Source organism: Ambystoma mexicanum, chromosome 3p, assembly GCF_040938575.1.
Source record: "Ambystoma mexicanum isolate Mex_15411 chromosome 3p, UKY_AmexF1_1, whole genome shotgun sequence".
NCBI lineage: Eukaryota > Metazoa > Chordata > Amphibia > Caudata > Ambystomatidae > Ambystoma > Ambystoma mexicanum.
In genome coordinates, this window is record NC_090925.1 from 467,127,957 (window position 1) to 467,147,602 (window position 19,646).

Genomic DNA, 19,646 nt, shown 5'->3' on the forward strand with positions numbered 1-19,646 from the left:
TATTTAACTCACGTTATCCTTTTGAGATCTGGGCACTAGAAATGTGTACAATGCCATATGTGAGGACACACCAGTGATTTGTTCGGGGGTTATATCAGCCCTTCTTGCCACTGTTACATCTCTCCTCATGCATCCAGAATTAATTTCACTGTCACTCCACTACCATCTGGTACAAGTTATACATTGTGTTTTAATTTGACGGGATAGCTCCTTGACCCTCTCTTGTCTATCAAGCAGTTAGTTCCGCTCTGCCATTTCTCTCCATCCAAGAACTCTGGGAAGCTGAACTATATATATTACATAAAAAAGGTATTTGTTTGTGTGTGGCTGCATTGAATGAAAGTCTCTACAGCCTCAACAATTCTACACATTTTTTTTAAATCAATTTCAATTTCATCATCTGGTCGGGGAAATGAGTGCAGGTCTTATTGCCTGCCACATGCAGAAGCATTCCAAAGCTTCCAGGCCACCTGTTTGGTCCTTGATAAGTGAGTTTAAGAAACGGGACAGATATTGTTAGCATTTTGGTCCTCAACCCTCTCCTATCATAGAAGACACCAATTGACGACAAATGTTGTCTCTAGCCAAATGCACAGTTGCTAACCCAGTTGATATCCTTCATACCCTGGGACTGCTATTAGGGACTCTTAGCTTACTTGTAAATTGGTGGTGTGGAACAGTGCTAATATTACAGGTAGAGCACGTCCAATGCCCTGTGTTAATCCAATTTCATAGTTATATTGTAAACAAACTGCTTTCCTATTTTCTGTTTTGCCCGCGCCCTGGCATAATGCCCACGCCCTGGCATGATGGTGTTGCTGTTTGGCTTGCAATCCAGAGACATCTAGGCAGTTCATTCATTGCTCTATCAGGTTTTCACATGTGTTGTCCTTCTACCTAGTGGACACTTGACAAAGTTATTGAGTAAAAATGTATGGCTGGACATTTAGAGCAAAAATCACTGTCCACTGCAGGGAGAGATTGATTTCTCTAACAGGCATGTGCAGACACTGTACTGCAATATGTTGAATGCCTTTAACAAAGACTCACAACTGGTGAAGCATTATAGTATATTCTGGTTTCCATCAACTGCTAGGATTTCATTATCAGAGCGTTCATTATCAATCCAGCATCTCTAGCTGGTGAACATGATTGCCTCTGCATGCCTAACAGGGCGTTTGCACATGATCTGGCTACACTCAGGTGCATATAACTATTCATACTGAATAAGCAATGGCAGATTCAGATGTGGTGTCTTTTCCTCTCTTGCTTGATCTCTCAGTCGCTCTCTCGCTCTCAAACCATTCCGCCTTTTCTGTCACCCTTTTCTCTCCTCTCCCTCTTGTTTTCCCTGTTTCTCTTTCATTCCCCCATAAAATAGAACATTTGTTGCACAGGCCCCCTATCTCCCAGATTTCATTGATATCTGATCACACTGTGCTAATATCCCATACCATCAACAGCCTAAAATGAGGCTTCATTCTAATAATCTCAGTTTCCGCACCCCCATCCTGTGTGGTGAATAGTACAGCTAACACACCCCTTAATAAAGCCGTCGTTCGCATCTTCCACTTTCAGCAACAATACGGTAGGACTAATACTACAGGCCTCATTCTGAGTACAGCAGTGCAGTAAAAACTGCAGCAATGCAGCAGGAATTCTGTTACCGCCACATTAAGGCCACATTATCGCATTGCCATACCATAGGTGTGGTGGTGAGGTGGAGGATTCTTCTCCAGCGAAATGCTAGAGGTAAGTTGGCCACCTTACCACCAAAAACAGCAAAAGCGGCAGAATTACAGCTGATGAAATTACCACCACCTGTGGTAATTTCGCCAAAAACCCTATGGACTCCAAATGGGGATTTACACCAAACTACCACCACTTGTAATCCTGTGGTAGATCCGCGGGATCAAGAAACAGTAATGGTAATTCTGTTTGGCAGCATTTCAGCAGATGTACAGCCACAATACTGCCAAACTCATGAAGAGGCCCCAGGTCATTGCCGGGAGGGAAATGTCAATGTCCTTGCTTTCTCTTGGAAGGGTAGAGATATTAATCAGGTTCTGCTTGCATGTCTTCTTCTGCGATCTCTGTCCAAAATACATCGAACGAATCTGCACAGTTATGTTGAGAAGCAGAATTGAAACCACACTCCTTGTGGGATACTAAATTGTCAAAAGGTTGCAGGATTCACATTTGAGGTTTAAAGCTTGATTCCTCTTAGTTTAGAGCTTGCATCACTGAAACAAGCTTGGGGCCTGGACATGTTTGTTGGACTACTCAAGTGGGGTGAAGTGTGTTGGGCAAGTTACAAAAAAGAGGAAGCAGCAAATCTGGAACTTTGCTTTGATGTTGTTCAATCTTTCCTTAAAATTAGCATCAATGGGCGTGATTCATATTAAATCGATCACTGTCATTGTGATGATCCCTTTGAAATGTATGCTTGAAAGAAAAAGTAATTCATAGTGCCTCGAATAACCAAATGAGGAGCTATGTTGTATCCATTTGTCATCAGTGCTTAACATCTTCATTTCTAACCGAATTCACACTTTCATCCTCAGCAATACTAATTTAAATCCTATTACCATTTAATTCCAATATTGTTTTGGAAATCATGTGATCGTTGTAGAAACATGTTACTTTCTAATAGAATACATGAATACACAAATCACTATCTTGCACAGTGGTTGCATATACTCAGCATGTTAGAAAGATCGGAGACCTCACAACTTCTATTGCCTGTATGCACAATGGAGCACACTAAGGACTGAGCCCCTCATTAAAGTTGCGTAACACAGACCCACACACGTAAAATAATTCACTTACATTCACAAAACACAATCACATTGTTGCATTGCAATCATTCATAGGTCATAATTGGTTCTGCAACCCTGCAAGCATTGTGCGAAGGAGGCACCATTCATTTCACTTTATGCTCCATTTGTGTTTAGGTGTCTGGGCTTCCCTCTTGTGTGTACAGTTAAGTCTTGCTCACTCGTCCCTTAACAAACAAGATGATTTAGACTCCCAAGAACACACCCGCTGTACGCATGACGGAAATAGAACAATGGCTCCCTCACTGCCTGGATCTGGACCAACAACCAAGCCTGTGCCACATCCTCTTAACTATTCCAGAACCTCGACAGAGAATGAACTCACCTGAGGCTGGCTTAACCTCGGGCAGTCTGCATGGCACCCAGTGGAAATATCCTGAATAGTTAAGACAGTGAAATGCTACATTGGTGTTTATTCTTATAGCATTCTTTCACGCTGTCTAAATACTGTCTCTTTAGTAAAGAATGACATGCACGCAGCAAATAATGATCACGCAGAAGCTCGCAGTGCAACTGAATGAGTTACCTGCAGAAAGAGCATTCAACAGTAGTAACAGCTTACAACTTGATTTCAAGGATCTTCACCTCTGGCGCCCCTTGTGGTTTGGACTGCAACTCGTTTCAGCACTAGAAAGCATGGTCAATGGTGCAGGATAATGTGAGTCGCTGTCAAAACATCTGGCGAGCCGCAGCTTGCAGAGCCCCGGATAATAACAAATAGCACTTTTGCACAAAATATGCAGTGTGGGAAGTTAGCCATATAATAGTGTCTATTTATGGAAAGTTCCATTCGTCCCTTTCTAGCAGAAATTCCAAGCTCGCGAGCTTCACAACCTGGCGAGACCAAGGTCGGCCATGTTCTAAAAGACAACGGCGCATCGATCACTGCATGCAAGTACAGTGTGTGTGCCCGAAATGTGTCATGCTTGTGCTACATCACAAAAAGTATTTCCGAGGTAAAGCGGGGCAGTGTGGGGTGGCATCAAATCAGGGACTCTAAGAAAGTGAATATTTGTCTGATTCATTTTCACATTTTATTTTACTGATGAGTTGCATAGCGCCAAACATGCAAAACAACTCATTTCAAGGCACCCGGATCCTCGTGCACACAATGCATGACTGTGCCGAAAAAGCTTTGATTGGTGTGCTGGATCTACAATTAGCAATCCTGCAACATAATTCATTATGAAACACAAATGTGTCCTCACAATAAAACATGTATGGCTTGGTGGGTGTTTATTTCATGACACCCAACCGAAGATGTGCATTTTACTTGATCACTTGATCACTACAACAATCATTGGTTGCCCTGACAAGAAAGAACCCAGATCAGTCGTCCTATACGTTGTAGAAGCTATCATTCCAAATGGTTTAATTAAGATGCCTGACCATAAATGTAACTCAAGCACACAAGAGGTATAAGAGGCATCATTACAGTACAATAAGCAGGAAGAAAGTATTTTACATCATGCATGAATGCTTTCATAGCAAATCATTTACATTTGGCAAAGCTCTCCCCTAAATCCAATGGAAGCTTAAATATCCAGGTTTAGGATCGACTAAACAGAGAGATGCCTTTAACATTTGCCGAGCTGATGATAAACTCAGGATTGTTCTAATGTACATAAGATCAAACAATGTGCCATGGAAGTGTCATCCCACAGGTCTCCCACTTCCAGAACGGATACCCGCACTAGCACTTAGCGAGCATGCTAAGACAATGCACCGACCAGCATCTCAATTCATGATTTGTGAAAAGTAGTTTATAAAAAGATAAGTAGTAGTCTGCTTTGCACACTATATATTTTTGTAAATATCCAACAAACTGGACATGATCACGAGTTGGGCGGTAGCCTTTAAACGCAGCGGTGATGCTAATAGTGCCACATTTAAGGGCTAGCCTGATGATGAGTTGGGCGTTAAATGGGTTGTGTTACCTCTGGCTTTTTTCTGGATGTTAAAATCCCATTGAATGACTCGTTTCTGGTGCAATTACCGGCGGCGGTATTAGCATTACGCCGAAAATGCCCCATTCGGTCAATTTGGCCCAATGGGGGATGGAAATTTCCCATTATCACCCAACCCATGATCCGTCACTAATAGCACCAGACCAGGTGGTACTAACACAAATAACAAACGTCGGTATCCCGGTGGTATTAACGCCGGGATACTGCTCAACTCATGATCAGGCCCCTTATGTGGATTATTCACTATGAAAAAGCAGTTTTGTTCTTGTAACAGCCAGCTCACAGAAAGCTTGCAGGTCATAATAGTTATTCTGCAGATTTCTGTGCACAAAGTAGCGTCACCAGTACAGCACCTTTGCCGTGATAAAGACCAGATTCCCACACTTCAAAACACTTCCATAACAAGTGGTATCATTACCCAATGTAATGGTACTCAATGTATCCACTTCGGAAGGATGCAGGGCAATGGTAGCTTTAGCATGGGATTCAAACTTGGTCCTATGTCTGAGGGAAGCACTTAACTGGTGAGCTATCCACCATGATAGATGAACACCACCATAACTTACAAGTCATTACTTAGCACCGTCATAAAGATGGTTTTGTAATAAGACATTAGCACACCATGTCCAGCATAAAAAGGTGACCAACACCAATTGTGGTTCAGAAGAGTACTAGACCTTCACAAATCTTGGTGCGGTGTTAGTCCATCGTAAACCCTTTCAATGCCTCATGACAGCTAGACATGGGATGGTTATTAGTTATGAGATTCTAAAACTAGTAAAAAAAAAGCTCTCCTGGTGTTTCAGACTACAACTCCCATCAGCCATATCCAGGATAGTGAAAGGTGGGCATCATAGTCCAAAACAACTAGTGAGCCACAGTTTGCAGACCCCTGAATTTTAATCTGGAATAAGGTCAATTGCCACATTTCAATGCATGCACTTTTCAATGCAACTGGATAATTGAAACTCAAGAGGTATTGCGTTCAATTCAATTTCAGAAACAAAAGGTTCCCATTTGAAATTGCCCATAGATTCACAACGTAATGCAAAAATATGAAGAGGTGAAATCCATCAGGTTTCTGCTGTTTTCACAAATGTTTTTGCATATTGTGGTGCCAATCCCTACACTGGGCATTGTCTATGGTAGATATTCACTTTTCCAGAAAATAGTTTTTATATCTAGAATCAAAAAAGGTTTTTTTCAGTGTACACATCCAAATACATTTTCCTTACAGAGAAAATAAAATAAATATATATTTTGTATGCAATTTGCAAATATATCATTTATATTGCTTGTCAAAAATCTGTCTTTCACACACAAAGTTGTTTCCTTTCAAACCACCAGTCAAAAATGTCTGCGCATATCCCATTCCAGTGCAAACCTTGGCAGTTGCACATTTTACAGAAAACTGCAAAAGTAATTTAACATCTAAGAAAAGGCATTGTTTTGCAAACAACAAGCATATCAGAAAGGTCAATGAATGCGCAGCACAAAGCGGCCTTGCATGATTTCTGTGTTTAATATAACAAAGCAAGGACTTAAAAGTAACAAACTTCCTTACCCAAACTGTGCCTGCAAAAGGGAAACATATGTAATGTTTGGAAAGCCTATTTCTTGTTCGAGGAGGAATTAACATGTTTTTTGTGCTTCTTTTCCCTGCAGTCCACAAAGGAAACACATCAATCGACAGCTGCAAACGTGAGTATGTGAAAGAAAATAGCACTTGAGCCTGGATAGAGTAAAGTCTACTGTTTCCTGACATGCAAATCCTCTTTCTATTTCTGATACATTGGGCATGTACCAACTTGTTTCCCTTAGCTTTTCCTATCGAATGCCAAGGGCGTGAAGGATGGGACAGTTCATGTCATTTGCCCATTCATACATTAACACATCAAACCTTTTAGTGCGAATTGATTTGAATTACTTTATTTTTTCCAGTGAGAGTGATATCATTTTTATTGGTGTATAACTTTCTGCAATCATAAATTATAACACAGATAATCAATAGGAAATAAATCATAAAGATATAACAAACAAATCATGTTAGTGCATGAAGGATAAACACGAAAAACAGCATAAACAGAAACCCCATCTCTATTGCAATTAACAATACATAATCAAACTATGCCCGGTCTGTTATAAAAAACACCTAAAGGTGGGAAATAGTAGGCTAATGCTATTTGAGAACTATGCTATATATTTATTAGCACATGGAAATCGTTATTGCTTCCTCTCAGGCAATCAGAATGTTTACAATGCCTTCAATAACTACTGGTTTTGACTGCATTCTGAACCTTCTGTCTTCAAAAGCCACTTTCCATCTGGGAGGACCCTTTTTCTGAAACATGCTATTTAACACAAGAAAGAGAAAGAGACGCACTGGAAAATTATTTCACTTTCTTACAGATAAACCGTGTACTTTTATCATGACACCTAATGCATGCTCATGTTAATCCGGTTCCAGTTCAACCAAGTTCTAATTAAAATGCTTAACTTAACTAGAATGCAGAAAACTAGAATTTAACAAAATAGCTGGCCAATAAAAAAAGGCCATCATCCTAGCCAAAACCGCCTCTTTCAATACCAAGATTGCCAATGCAAAATCTGGATCTAAGGAGATCTTTGCCATTTTCAGGGAACTAGAATCAGCAGCTACTACTACGCAAGTAATCTCCAAAGACAAATTGTGGTGCTCAAATATACAAACTGCCATGCTTAATAAACTTGTCCTACTGCACAGCAGAATCCTAACGAACCAGAACACACTGATCACACCCCCAGCTACACCCACCACTAACCTCTCCTCCCAGGACCTCCCCCTCCTGAAACATCTCAAACCATCTAATTTCAAAATGATGATTGGCCAGCCATGATCATCAAAGACTGCTGTCACACTGGTGCCGTTTCTCACTGGATTCAGGAATGCCTCCTTTGCCTCAGGACTGGTTCCCCCTTGCCTCAAGGAAGCCTGGATATGGCCACTTCTAAACATAATCTCACTTGACCCAGCCTCCCCCAGCAACTACAGGCCCATAAAAACAGTGCCCTTCCTTTTAAAGCAGCTTCCACTCAGGTTCAACACTTCCTTGAAACCAACTGCATCCTTGGTCTATGACTATCCGGCTTATGCCCTGGTCTTGGGACAGAATCGTCTCTGCTTGATCTAAAAAAAATCAATTAGATGAGATTAAGGATGCAGGCAAGGCATCCTTAATCCTCCTCCTGGACGTATCTGCTGCATTTGACCTAGTGCACCACAAAATTCTGTGTCATCACCTCAACTACACAGCTCACTTCTCACCCAAAGCCACAGCTTGGATCACCTATTCTTGGAAGGAAGAGCCACGTGAGTGTCCTCAGATCAGTCTTGTGCAGCCCCCGCTACCATCCACTTTGGAGTGCCGCAGGATTCCTGTATAGCTTCCACTCTCTATAACATTTTCACTAAGCCTCTATTTGACATCTTAGACTCCATTGGCATAGCTTACACCAAGTATGCTGATGACACCCAAGTCCTCCTCCCACTCTCTGGTAACTACGAAACAGATGCCAAGGCCCTTAACACAGCCTACTCCACTATTCAGGCCTGTATGGCAGCCAATTGTCTCTGCCTCAATGGCGACAAGATGGAAATCCTCCTAGTACGTCCCCAGGAAACCCCCAAAAAGTCTCAACAGCCAATACACCCACAATTGACAACATACAGATCCCTGTCTCCTCCTCTGTCAAGACCTTAGGAGTCTACCTGGATGCTATGCTCGCCATGTCACGTCAAGTCAACGCTATCGCTTCCTCAGTGGCTTACTCCACTAAGATGATTAATGCAGGCAAACCATCTCTATCCACTGAGAACTGCCTCTCAATTGCCAGAGCAATAATAGTTTCAAGACTGGACTATTGCAACGTCCTCTTTGCTGGTACTTCTTCTAAAAACCTAATGAAACTCCAAATAATCCAAAACAATAGACTTCGAGCTGCTCTTAACATTCCCAAAGGAGAACACATATTTGCAGCTAGACGGGGAAGCCAACTGGCTTCCCATCAAAGAACGTGTCTTATTTAAAACTCTCGCTATTGCTCACAAGTGCATCACTCACACATCCCCCTTGACCTTTCCTCGAAAGTAGTCAAAGTGGGCTTGTCCAGACCCATTAGAACACTGTACTCCCACCAACACATAATCCCGAGAGTCAAACGTGGCAAAGCAAGTGGTGCTAGCTTCCCTTTCATTACTGCCAGACAACGGAATTCCATGCCACTTACCCTCAGAAAGTAACCGTCCCACCTTGCATTCCACAAAGCACTCAATACCTCGCTGTTTGACTAAACTTTGCAAAGTCCTCAAAACCTGGCTGTTTTTTTTCTTTACTCATGCGTACTCATATCCTTTGTAACCAAACGAACTGTATACAACAGATATGTTATGTCTTTCATGATTGTAACTTAGTAACCTACCCACTTCTGTAATAGCTATGTTATTTTGTGTGCTATACAAATAAATAAAAACTAAATAAAATGCATTCTGTTTCAGAGCGCTCACAGGGCAACAGGGAGGGGACAAGGGGATGAGAAACAATTAAAATGCATAAAAATATTAAATACAGTGGGGCGGGCGGACCTACTATACCTTGTGAGTGTTCACAACGTACACGTGCAGAAGGGAGGGAGAATGGGGTAGGTGCTGGGGTGCTCATGGGTGAGCATCAGGTGGAGTGCAATGACAATTAAGTGCTAGCCTCCAGGGTGGAGGGTGAGCCGAGGCAAGTGCTGAGGATAGACAGAAGCTGGGGGAGATTCGATGTGATAGGTCAGGGCCCGAGGATGCATAAGGGCCTTGAACACCAAACAAGTAACTGTGAGATTAGCAGAGAAGAGAGGGGGAAGGAGGAGATAAAGACGAAAGTATTGAGGAGCTTATGCTCAAGACGAAGAGGGAGGGGGAGGCTGCTGAGGAAAGCAATAGACCTACTGCCCATTGTTTAGGAAAACGCTTTGCACACAATGGGTTGGTGCCAGAAGAGGGGGAATATTTAGTAAGAGAGAATTGCAGATAGTGTGGTCCCGGGCCCCAGACAGCCTTAAGAATGATACAGAGGGATTTGAATTTAATCTGTGAAGCAACCGGGAGGCAGTGAAGACTTTTTATCACTTGAGATAATGACTCTTCCCCAAAGTATGGCCCTCTGCTTAACCTATGCCATAACTTGGCGGGGGTCATTATCACATGATAACGACCCCTCCCTCAGTCTACAAGGCTATATCATATAATTAAACCAATCTTTATGTATACGGGCATGTCTAAACATTCATTTTGTTGCAATCTGTCTGCGCGCAATAAGCAATGCCAACCCGAACAATTTAATTAAGCAAGTTTCTTTCAGTAAGCAGTGATAGTAGGAATCCTCGGGGGAGAGAAGTATGGCTTCTTCCACTTCTGGACTCAGAGCTTTTGTTATATCTGACCAATATGCTTCAACTGGTACTCAAGACAAAGCAAGAGGAAGACAAATCACCAAGGCGTGTTCACATCTACAGCAATTATCAGGCTTGGTGATGCCTATTCTATGTAATTTTACAGGGTTATATTATAATTGATGCAGATATCTATAGTGAATAACACATAGTGTGGGACATAGAGAGACATTTCAAGACAGAAACTAGTCCATTGTTTTTTTTAAAAATCTAACTGTAATCAGTGGTGTAGCACAAACTTTGGGGACCCCCTGCAACCCATTATGAGGACCCCCCCCAGATCCTTAAAGCTTGGGGCATGTCACACTTTGGGTTTGTCTGGACCACCACGTGTGCGCAATGTCCATGATGATCAAGCCGCTGCAGAGGCACGCACTGCTCCAGGTAAAAGATGTATGATTTTTAATCAAAGCTTAAATGTTTCACCTAGCATAGGAAGAAGAGGGCCCCCAAATATATCAGCCACCAGTGGTGGCTGGTGAGTTATTTTATTGGAGGCGTAAATATTTGTGACAATTATGTGAGGGGTGACCAATTTGAATAATCAGTAAAAAGGGTGTATTATTCAGCACACTTTATATGAAAAATTGAGGAACGGGCCAGACAGTTTGCAATCAGTTTTGTGGGGTAACTCATCAAAAAATCCAATAGATTCAAGTCACCAAAGTGCACAGGAGCATTTCCCAATGCATTGTCGTTTCTTTCCCTGCAAAATATACCACTTTCAAAGACACGTTTTCATGCTGGCTGTGCCCATACATTTTCATGCTGGCTCCACCAATATATGCAGGATTTACATATAAGAACATACTCATGTTAACCTTTTGCATAAAACAGAATTGATACTATAAAACAAATCATGTCAAAGCTGGATCTACTAATATATACCAGTACCCCCACACGCCTATTGGATAGACCATTAAAAGTGTCATGCCACACTAAGAAAACATGTCCAAACTGGTTCCAAAGTAGGCCAATCTAGACGTGTAAGAACACTTATCACACTTGCGTTATCAAAAATGTTTAGTAAAAAATCGTCATGCCACAGTAAAAAATAGATAGGCTGGCTACACCAAAATGCCAGGCTAGAAATGAAATATCGCTCATCCTGCTTGCTTTATCAAAGAAACTCAGAAATAAATATCATGCCACATTAAGAAATGGCTAGATTGGCTCACCAACATGCTAGCTAGCCATCTAATAACACTTTTCATGCCTGCTTTATGATAGATGTCTAGAAAATAAAATGTCATGCCACAATAAGCAATAGCTAGACTGGCTGCACCTAAATGCCAGTCTAGACACGTAATAACACACATGAAGTTGGCTTTGCCCGGAAATGCCATTAAAACATGCCATGTCACTTAAGGAAATGTCATAAATACTGTAGTGATCCCTGGCCTCCCAAAGCCTTGCACATACGCATAATCAAATTCATCCATATTCACCCAACAGTCACTCACCCATACATATTATCTCACATTCATTCAAACTGCCCTCTCCTTCCAGAGCGTTCACACTCACACACACAATCACATTCATAACCATTCACTCACCCAATATGCTTTCTCCCACATTTACTCACAATGCATTCTCTGCATAGGCACCCACCCGCCCGGAACATTCAAACACCAGCATAATTACATTCATACCCATTCACCCACCAGTCACTCACCCATACAGGTTCTCTCACATCCACTCATACTGCATTCTCCACACAGGCACCCACCCACCTAGAACATACACACACACATACACAATCAAATTCATATTCATTCACCCACCAGTCACTTACCCATACATCTGCTCTCACTTCCACTCACTCTGCATTCTCCACACAAGCACCCACCCACCCAGAACTTATAAACACCCACATAATCAGATTCATACCCATTTACCCACCAGCCACTCTTCCATAACCTTCTCTTACATCCACTCACACTGCATTCTCCACACAGGCACACACCCACACAGAGCAATCACAAAACACACACACACAATCTTAATCATGCTCTTTTCCCCTCCAGTCATACACCCATACATCTGATCTCACTTCCACTCAGACTGCATTCTCCACACAAGCACCCACCACCCAGAACTTTCAAAGCCCCACATAATCACATTTATACCCATTTACCCACCAGTCACTCTTCCATAACCTTCTATCACATCCACTCGCACTGCATCTCCACTATGGCACCCACCCACCCAGAACATTAAAACACCAACATAATCATATTCATACCCATTGGACCCACCAGTCAATCACCCATACACATGCACTCACATTCAATCACACTGGATTCTCCACACGGGCACCTATTCATCTGCATCTTTTCCACATGGGCAACCACCCACCCAGAACATTCAAACACCCACATAATCACATTCATACCCATTCAACCACCAGTCACTCACCCATAAACCTTCTCTCACATCCACTCACACGGCATACTCCACACAGGCGCACACCTACCCAGAACATACACACAAACACACAATCACATTCATACTCATTCACCCACCAGTCACTCACCCATAAACCTTCTCTCACATCCACTCACACTGCATCATTCTCCACACATGCACCCACCCATAACATACACACACACACACAAAATCACATTCATATTAATTCACCCACCAGTCACTCACACATACATCTTCTCTCACATTCACTGACACTGCATGGTCCGCACAGGCACCTACCCATCCAGAACACACTGGATGATTCACTCTGCATCTCATTATTGTCTACCAACCTCCAGGCTCGGACATCAGCTTATCTGATTCTTTCTGTGAGCTTGCTGATGATCTGCAGCTCCATCTTTTTCAATTTCGGCATTGTCAGCAACTTCAATCTTAAACTGGGTGATATTACTGATTCCCAAACCTAAACATGTTTAGCTGCTATGGATGACCTTTCCTTGCCACAGTTGGTCTCTGGACCTACCCACTGCTGTGGCAACACACCCCATCTCATATTTGCCCCTATTATTGGTACTGTAGTATACCCAGTCCTGCCTATCACCTGGTCGGGCCACTATATTGTTCCCTTCACATGGGAGTATAGTGCCTCTCCTAGGATGGATAAACCTCTCCTGTTCTGCAGTAGGATCTGACAGTCTGTCCCTCAGACTGAAATCTCCTCACAGTTTCTTGATCTTTGTGCCAATGCTGCCTCATCTGACCTTGAGACTGTCTCTCAAGTTTTTGTTACACTGGCTGATCAGTTAGCGCCATTAAACTTCGCACCAGCAGGGCCTGTGCTTTGGAATCCTGGTTCAGTGACTCCTTGCGGACATTTTGGTTACTATGCAGGCAAGAAGAGCGCAAATGGTGCCAATGCTACTGCCCTAAGGCTAAAATCGCTTTTCAGCGTTCTTCTCTAGCCTATCATTCAGCAATGGCCAATGCTAAATGTGCCTACTTCTCTAATTTAGTGGAGGCATCACTGAATAAACCCAGCAAACTCTTCAGAGCCATTGACTCTATGTCCTCTATCTCCACCAAATCTATCATCCCTTCCCAGTCCTTGTGTGACTCACTCTCTACATTCTTCATTGAGAAAATGAATAAGATTCATGATCACATTGCCTCAGGAATGAGCCTATGTCTTTTTCTCATTCCCTCTTTACTCACTGTTCTTCTCTCATGTGGTCATCTTTCCTCTAAGTTTCCCAGGACGAAGTTGCCTCGGCAATTTCAAGACTTAAATCAGCTTCTCCTTTGAATCACTTCTGTTGACTTTGATTAAAGAAATCTCACTCATGAGGTTAATGCCTCTTTTGCTACAGGCTATATCCCATCCTCACTTAAGCATACACTTGTGTTGCCCCTTTTGTAAATGTCTTCCTTGGATCCTTCTGTAACTGCTAACTGTTGGCCTATTTTCCATCTCCCTCTCTTGATGAAACTCCTAGAATCCTTGGTTGGCCCCTTTCTTACTTCTTGTCTTGAACCAACCTCTTTTTCCGACCCCTCACAGTCCGGCTTCTGCCCGGGGAGAGGGCTGAGAGTGTGTTGGTCTCTGTGCTCGATTACCTTATATCAGTACATCATCAAAGTGTTGTGGGAGGTCTCAGTCTGTTGGATCTCTCCACCGGCTTCAACACGGTTCTTCTTGATCACCTCACTGGATCCAGTATATGGGGTGTCGGTCTTTATTGGTTCTGGTCTTTCCTTCAAAGGATGTTCTCAACCTCTTTCTCTCCCCCCTTTTCGCTCACTACCTGTCACCCTTTCTTGCGGTGTTCCCCAGGTCTCTGCTGTTTCTCTGGTGCTATTTAATGTGTTTATCCAAACCCTCACCAAACATATTTCCTCCTTTGGGGTCGTAGCCTACTCAAATGCTCTTCTGTCTCAATCATTCTTCTTCTGAAACTGCACCAAAACTTAGATCTTTTCTTCAATCAGTTGGGTAATGGATGAGCGTAAATTGGTTGAAATTCAATGGTGACAAAATAGAGGTTCTCGTTATGGGTTCCTCAGAGGAGACCTTGCTTTGGACTCCCACATTCAGGCCCCCTTCTCTTGGCACTTTACCCTCTGCGATTCCTGTGGTAAGAGATCTTGGACTGAAGATCTCATCTTTTCTCTCGACGGAACTCCAAATCAATCTGTCAGAAAGGTCATCTTCAGTTGACAATTCTTCAGTCCTACCCTTTGTGCCTTCTCACTTCCACTCTCCTTTGGTTGCCTCTCTCGCTGTTTCCTCCATCGATTACTGTAATTCTCTTAACCTGGGCCAAACCTGGTATCAGATTTTCCTACAGAACGCTGCACCAAGACTTGCAACCGCTTCCCCTAGAATGGTGCATATCACTCCAGTTCTATCCCAGTCGCATTGGATTTCCATTGCTAAACTTGCTCATTTTTAGGCCCTGTGCCTTGTGCACCATGTTCTACACCGCACTGGTCCCTCTTGGCCCCTTCCTTCGTCTGAAGGAAGGCTTGTGTTAGTCCCTCGTTTTAGATATATGCACAGAGGTGGGAACTCTTTTTCTGTGGTAGCAAGACAACTTTGGAACCCTGTGCATTTCACTCTGCATGCCTTGGAAATCTATCTCCCCTTTAAGCATGGACTTACAACTCACCAGTTCTGAGTTTCCCCTCCCTCTGCTGTTCCTGTCTACTAGTGCCATGTTACCTTCAGCTGTACGTGCACTCTATATATTTTAATAGCATAACATTCAAACACACACTATCACATCCATACTCATTCTCCCACCAATCACTGACCCATACCATATACATTAATTCGCCATGCAGTTCAAACACGCAACATACACATATTACACTTTATACATATAAAAAAGCTGTCTTACCTGTTTCCCACTAATGCATCAGTCTGCCCTGTCACTCCAGCCCTCTGGCTCCTCCACGCTGCATGCAAACAGGAACCAGGAAGCTGGGTGAGTTTCCTGGTTCCTGTTTGACGCGGGGCGAGGAAGCTGGAGGCGGAGTGCCTCCATCAACCACTCCGAGCCACTTGCAGCCCCGGCCCAGCCTTCACCTTCATGGGGGAGGGCTGGGCCAAGCCCCCCTAGCCCTTGTGTAAGGGCCCCCGCTAAACCAGTGACTTTAAATCTAACATCCATTTTTCCATCCAGTGCTCCAATGGGGTGTTTAAGAGTTTGTTATTGTGAATAAAGCCTGAACACCAGGTGTAATGTGTATCCGCTGTCTGGAAAAGCGTATTAACATACTGGTGTTTGGAATAACAGGACCATTGCATCATCAGGGTAGTCCTCATCCTGTGGAATTACAGTATGGGGAATATGGGATAACCGGGCTTGTAAAGAAACAACTTCATCATTCATGCATAAGTGTTCCCACCAAGAAATGTAATTTTCCTCGCAGGTCTGACATACATCTTTATCAAATATGATCTCCCGTCCAGAAGACCTCCAAATATGCAGCTCGGAGGTGAATATTAGTCATAATGCGACTCAGTCATTTCCAGGACAATTATACACAGTAAATCTGGGATAGGGTTCGCTGTGATCTAGGATATTTGGTTGATACCGCTATGTTCTGATTGAATTACTTAATTGTGACTCTTTGGACATGGCCTCAAGTGAAGGTGGATAAGGATCTGTGTCGGGTTTTCAGAGTGACTTAATAAATAGACACATTTTTACACATGGACTGTTCTCATATGTATTAATTTATGGATTTCCAGAAAACCTGAATGGATTTTGCCATTTGCTGTGTCGAAAGCTCCAACCCTATACAGACACACTTATAAAATAAATGAATGCCTTTCTTCTGGCTGGTCTTTCACAGCCGATTCAGTGAAAAACTACAAGTACTAGGTGATTTAACTCTTGGGCCCAAATGAGATTTTATTTGAATTCAAAAATGTGCATGATGGACAGTTGTTTAATGCTACCCAACTGAATAAAATTTAGTTTATCAACGGATTAGGAAAGAAGGGCAGAGTGGACTTGCTGAAATTTGAACCTGTCAGCAAAAGTCCAGTCTAGATCACTGTAGTGGAGGGTTGTCCAACTACAGGCCTCGAGGGCCGGAAACATGTCGCTTTTTCAGGATACCGCTCATTAATATTCATGAGATACATTTGCATACAATGATTCTAAATGTATGCACATTTTGTCCCATGAACATTAATGAGGGATATCCTGAAAACCTGTCAGGATTATGTCTCTCGAGGCCTGGAGTTGGACAATCCTACTAGCGTAAACAATAGTACACTGAGCGCCACAGATCCAGCTAATGCTGCCAAAATAATCCTGTTTCTGTTTTATGTCTCCATAAAGGACCACCTAATGCAGCAGATAAAGGGCCAGTGTACAGGAGATTATTATAAAAACACTATACAGTTTGGTGAGTCAGGAATCATGCTTTCAACGAAGCCTGTAGCTTGGCATGAGACCATCAGTGCTTCTGACTAGTTTCTTCTACTTTGTGTAGTCCTTACTAACTCAAGGGACAAATCCTGCATTTTGTCTCCACCTTCATTTTACATTCTTCCTTCTTATCATTATGGTGGTGGATAAGAAATGCTTCAATGTTGGAAAAAACACGATTCTGAACTTGGGCAACAACCGCAAGCTGGAAATAACCTTCATTCAATCAGAAAACAGGGGACCTTTACCCAGTTCTTCAGAGATAGCAAGAAACTTAGACTTCATATTCAACAACACCTGACTTCCAACAGCAACTCAAAACACTAATAAAAAACACACACCACCAACTCCACGCCATCAAGACCCACTTCTAGTCACAGATCACAAAGCTGAATAAGTCCAGACACTTATAGTAAGCAAACTGGATTACTGCAACACACTACATATTGGCCTTCTCAAACATCTTACGAAACAACTTCAAATGTTACAAAATAGTGCAGTCACTGTGATGCTTAGTCTAAATAAAGCCAGCCAGGTATGCCCAGTGCTAAAGAAAACCTGGAATGGCTCTCTATTGAGAAGTGCATCAAAGAAATAAAACTCTTTGTACTACGCAGAAAATGTTCTGGAAAAAATGCCCTCTTTACTATCAACTAGAATGCTAAGGTCTACTTGCACCATGACAATAGAACACGCCAACTCTAAAACCAAAGGCTCTGTCAATGAATCTCTTAAACCACAGAGACAAACCTTCTGCAACACGATCACCCAGGAAAAAAGACAAGTACAAAACCCCAAAATGTCCAAAAGAATCATGAAAAGAGACATGCTCAGGGAAAACCCAGTACAGATGATGCAACACAAACCCATGACCCGGGTCCTTCAGATAGATGACACCCTAGAGCCCTCTCACACTCCCAAGAAAGCAGCTTGTTGATTGAATGGGTAGTCTTTACCTTGCCTTTGCTCACAGTGTGTGACTTTTTACAACACAAATCGAAGTTTGCACCGGGCTTCTATGTAGAGTCATGCTGTTCCCTTAACCTCTAACTGAAATTCTATTCATAATGTAATATATATGTAATTTGCCCAAGCCTATGCCAGTTTTATGTTAAGCACCCTAAAGCAAATCCAACTTGTTCTTTTACATGTATGCAAATAACAGCACACAAATATGTGATCTTGAGGGAGAACGGATCAGTGTTTCACGGTTAGTCTATGGCAGCTATAGATATTTTGAACACAAACAGAAAGCGATATTCACCTATGCTGTCCGAACATAGCCCTCTCCTGAATGTTGATAAGTAAAAGTCCTCACTGCATAGTGCAAATGACCAATGAGAAGGCAGCAGATACTGCGGGTCTTCTATCATTAACAACGTTGCACATAAGGCAGGCTTAGTTATTTAGTGTTGGTTTATTTTGTGCTTAATACCAGACTCTTCCAGCTTCTAAGCTCTGCAACAGGGATCGGACCCAGGGTGCTCAGCAACCCTTATTCCCAAGGCCTTGAAGTATCCATGCCGTGAGTGATCCTGCGGGTGTTACTTTGTGATTGTGCTCACAGTCAACAAGACAACTCCTAATAGAGTAAACATGACATAGTAAACAACCATTTCTGAACATGTAACTGTGCAATGCGCTTTATTGTCACTGAGCTCTTTACCATTCACCTCTCTAAAAGGCTGCATGTCTTGTTGCAGCTCGCTCAAGAGCCGGTGGCAGTGTCTGTTACAGTAAAATCAGAGAAGGCATCACCGGCCCAAATCACAAAACAGGACACTAAAAGCTCTGAGTCCGCTGGCAACCAGCAGCAGCAGCAACAAGTGACAAAAACACCAGAGATTCAGAAAGATGACGCCAAGGAGAAAGCGGCAAAAGAGTCCACACCGCGAACAAGGCTCTTCTGGAAAAAGGTCTGTTCTTTACTATGAAACTTCCAATCATTATCAGCGCATATTGGAGTATATTTGGTTCTTGCATACTGACTGTACTGAATGATAGTATCCACCTATATTATAGAGTGCAAGCTGCCCGGTTAAATCTGGTCAAATATGAATATATGCCCATCTGGCACCAGCCTATCTGAAACTATTCCAGGTTCTCAATGGGACAACCCCAAAGCGTATGCAAAAAAAATATGAACTCTGCAGACCTTTCTGTTATATTCCTCCCCCTGCCTTTCAGTGTGTACATCTTCCCAATGTCTAAATAAATGAAGGCGGGCGAGGCGTGCACTCCAGGTCCTGGTCAATTAAACCTATTGCAAAAAATGTATATCTGGGTTAAATTCCAAAATGGACAAGTATTCACCAGGGTTAAATCCCATCTGCTGCAAATCCGAAAGATGAACAAGTATTAACGGGGTTAGATCCCTTTTGCTGCAATTCAGTTGCTCAGTATTAACAGGGTTAGATCCCATCAGCTGCAGTTCTGTTGTCTGTAGTGGTTCTCCTCCAAGCGCTTTCTTAACTCAAATAATCATCAGGGAGGCT

The 19,646-nt window shown here is 42.6% G+C and overlaps 1 protein-coding gene across 10 annotated transcripts in view; it reads left to right on the top strand.

Annotated features, from left to right (window-relative positions):
- BCAS1 (brain enriched myelin associated protein 1) overlaps positions 1-19,646 on the top strand; it is a 675,276-nt gene that overhangs the window by 441,965 nt on the left and 213,665 nt on the right. For all 10 annotated transcript variants that reach the window (XM_069651137.1, XM_069651132.1, XM_069651134.1 and 7 more), the window contains 2 exons: positions 6,470-6,505; positions 18,855-19,067. In XM_069651137.1, coding sequence (XP_069507238.1) covers positions 6,470-6,505; positions 18,855-19,067 — 249 coding nt within the window. The remainder of the gene's footprint in view (positions 1-6,469; positions 6,506-18,854; positions 19,068-19,646) is intronic.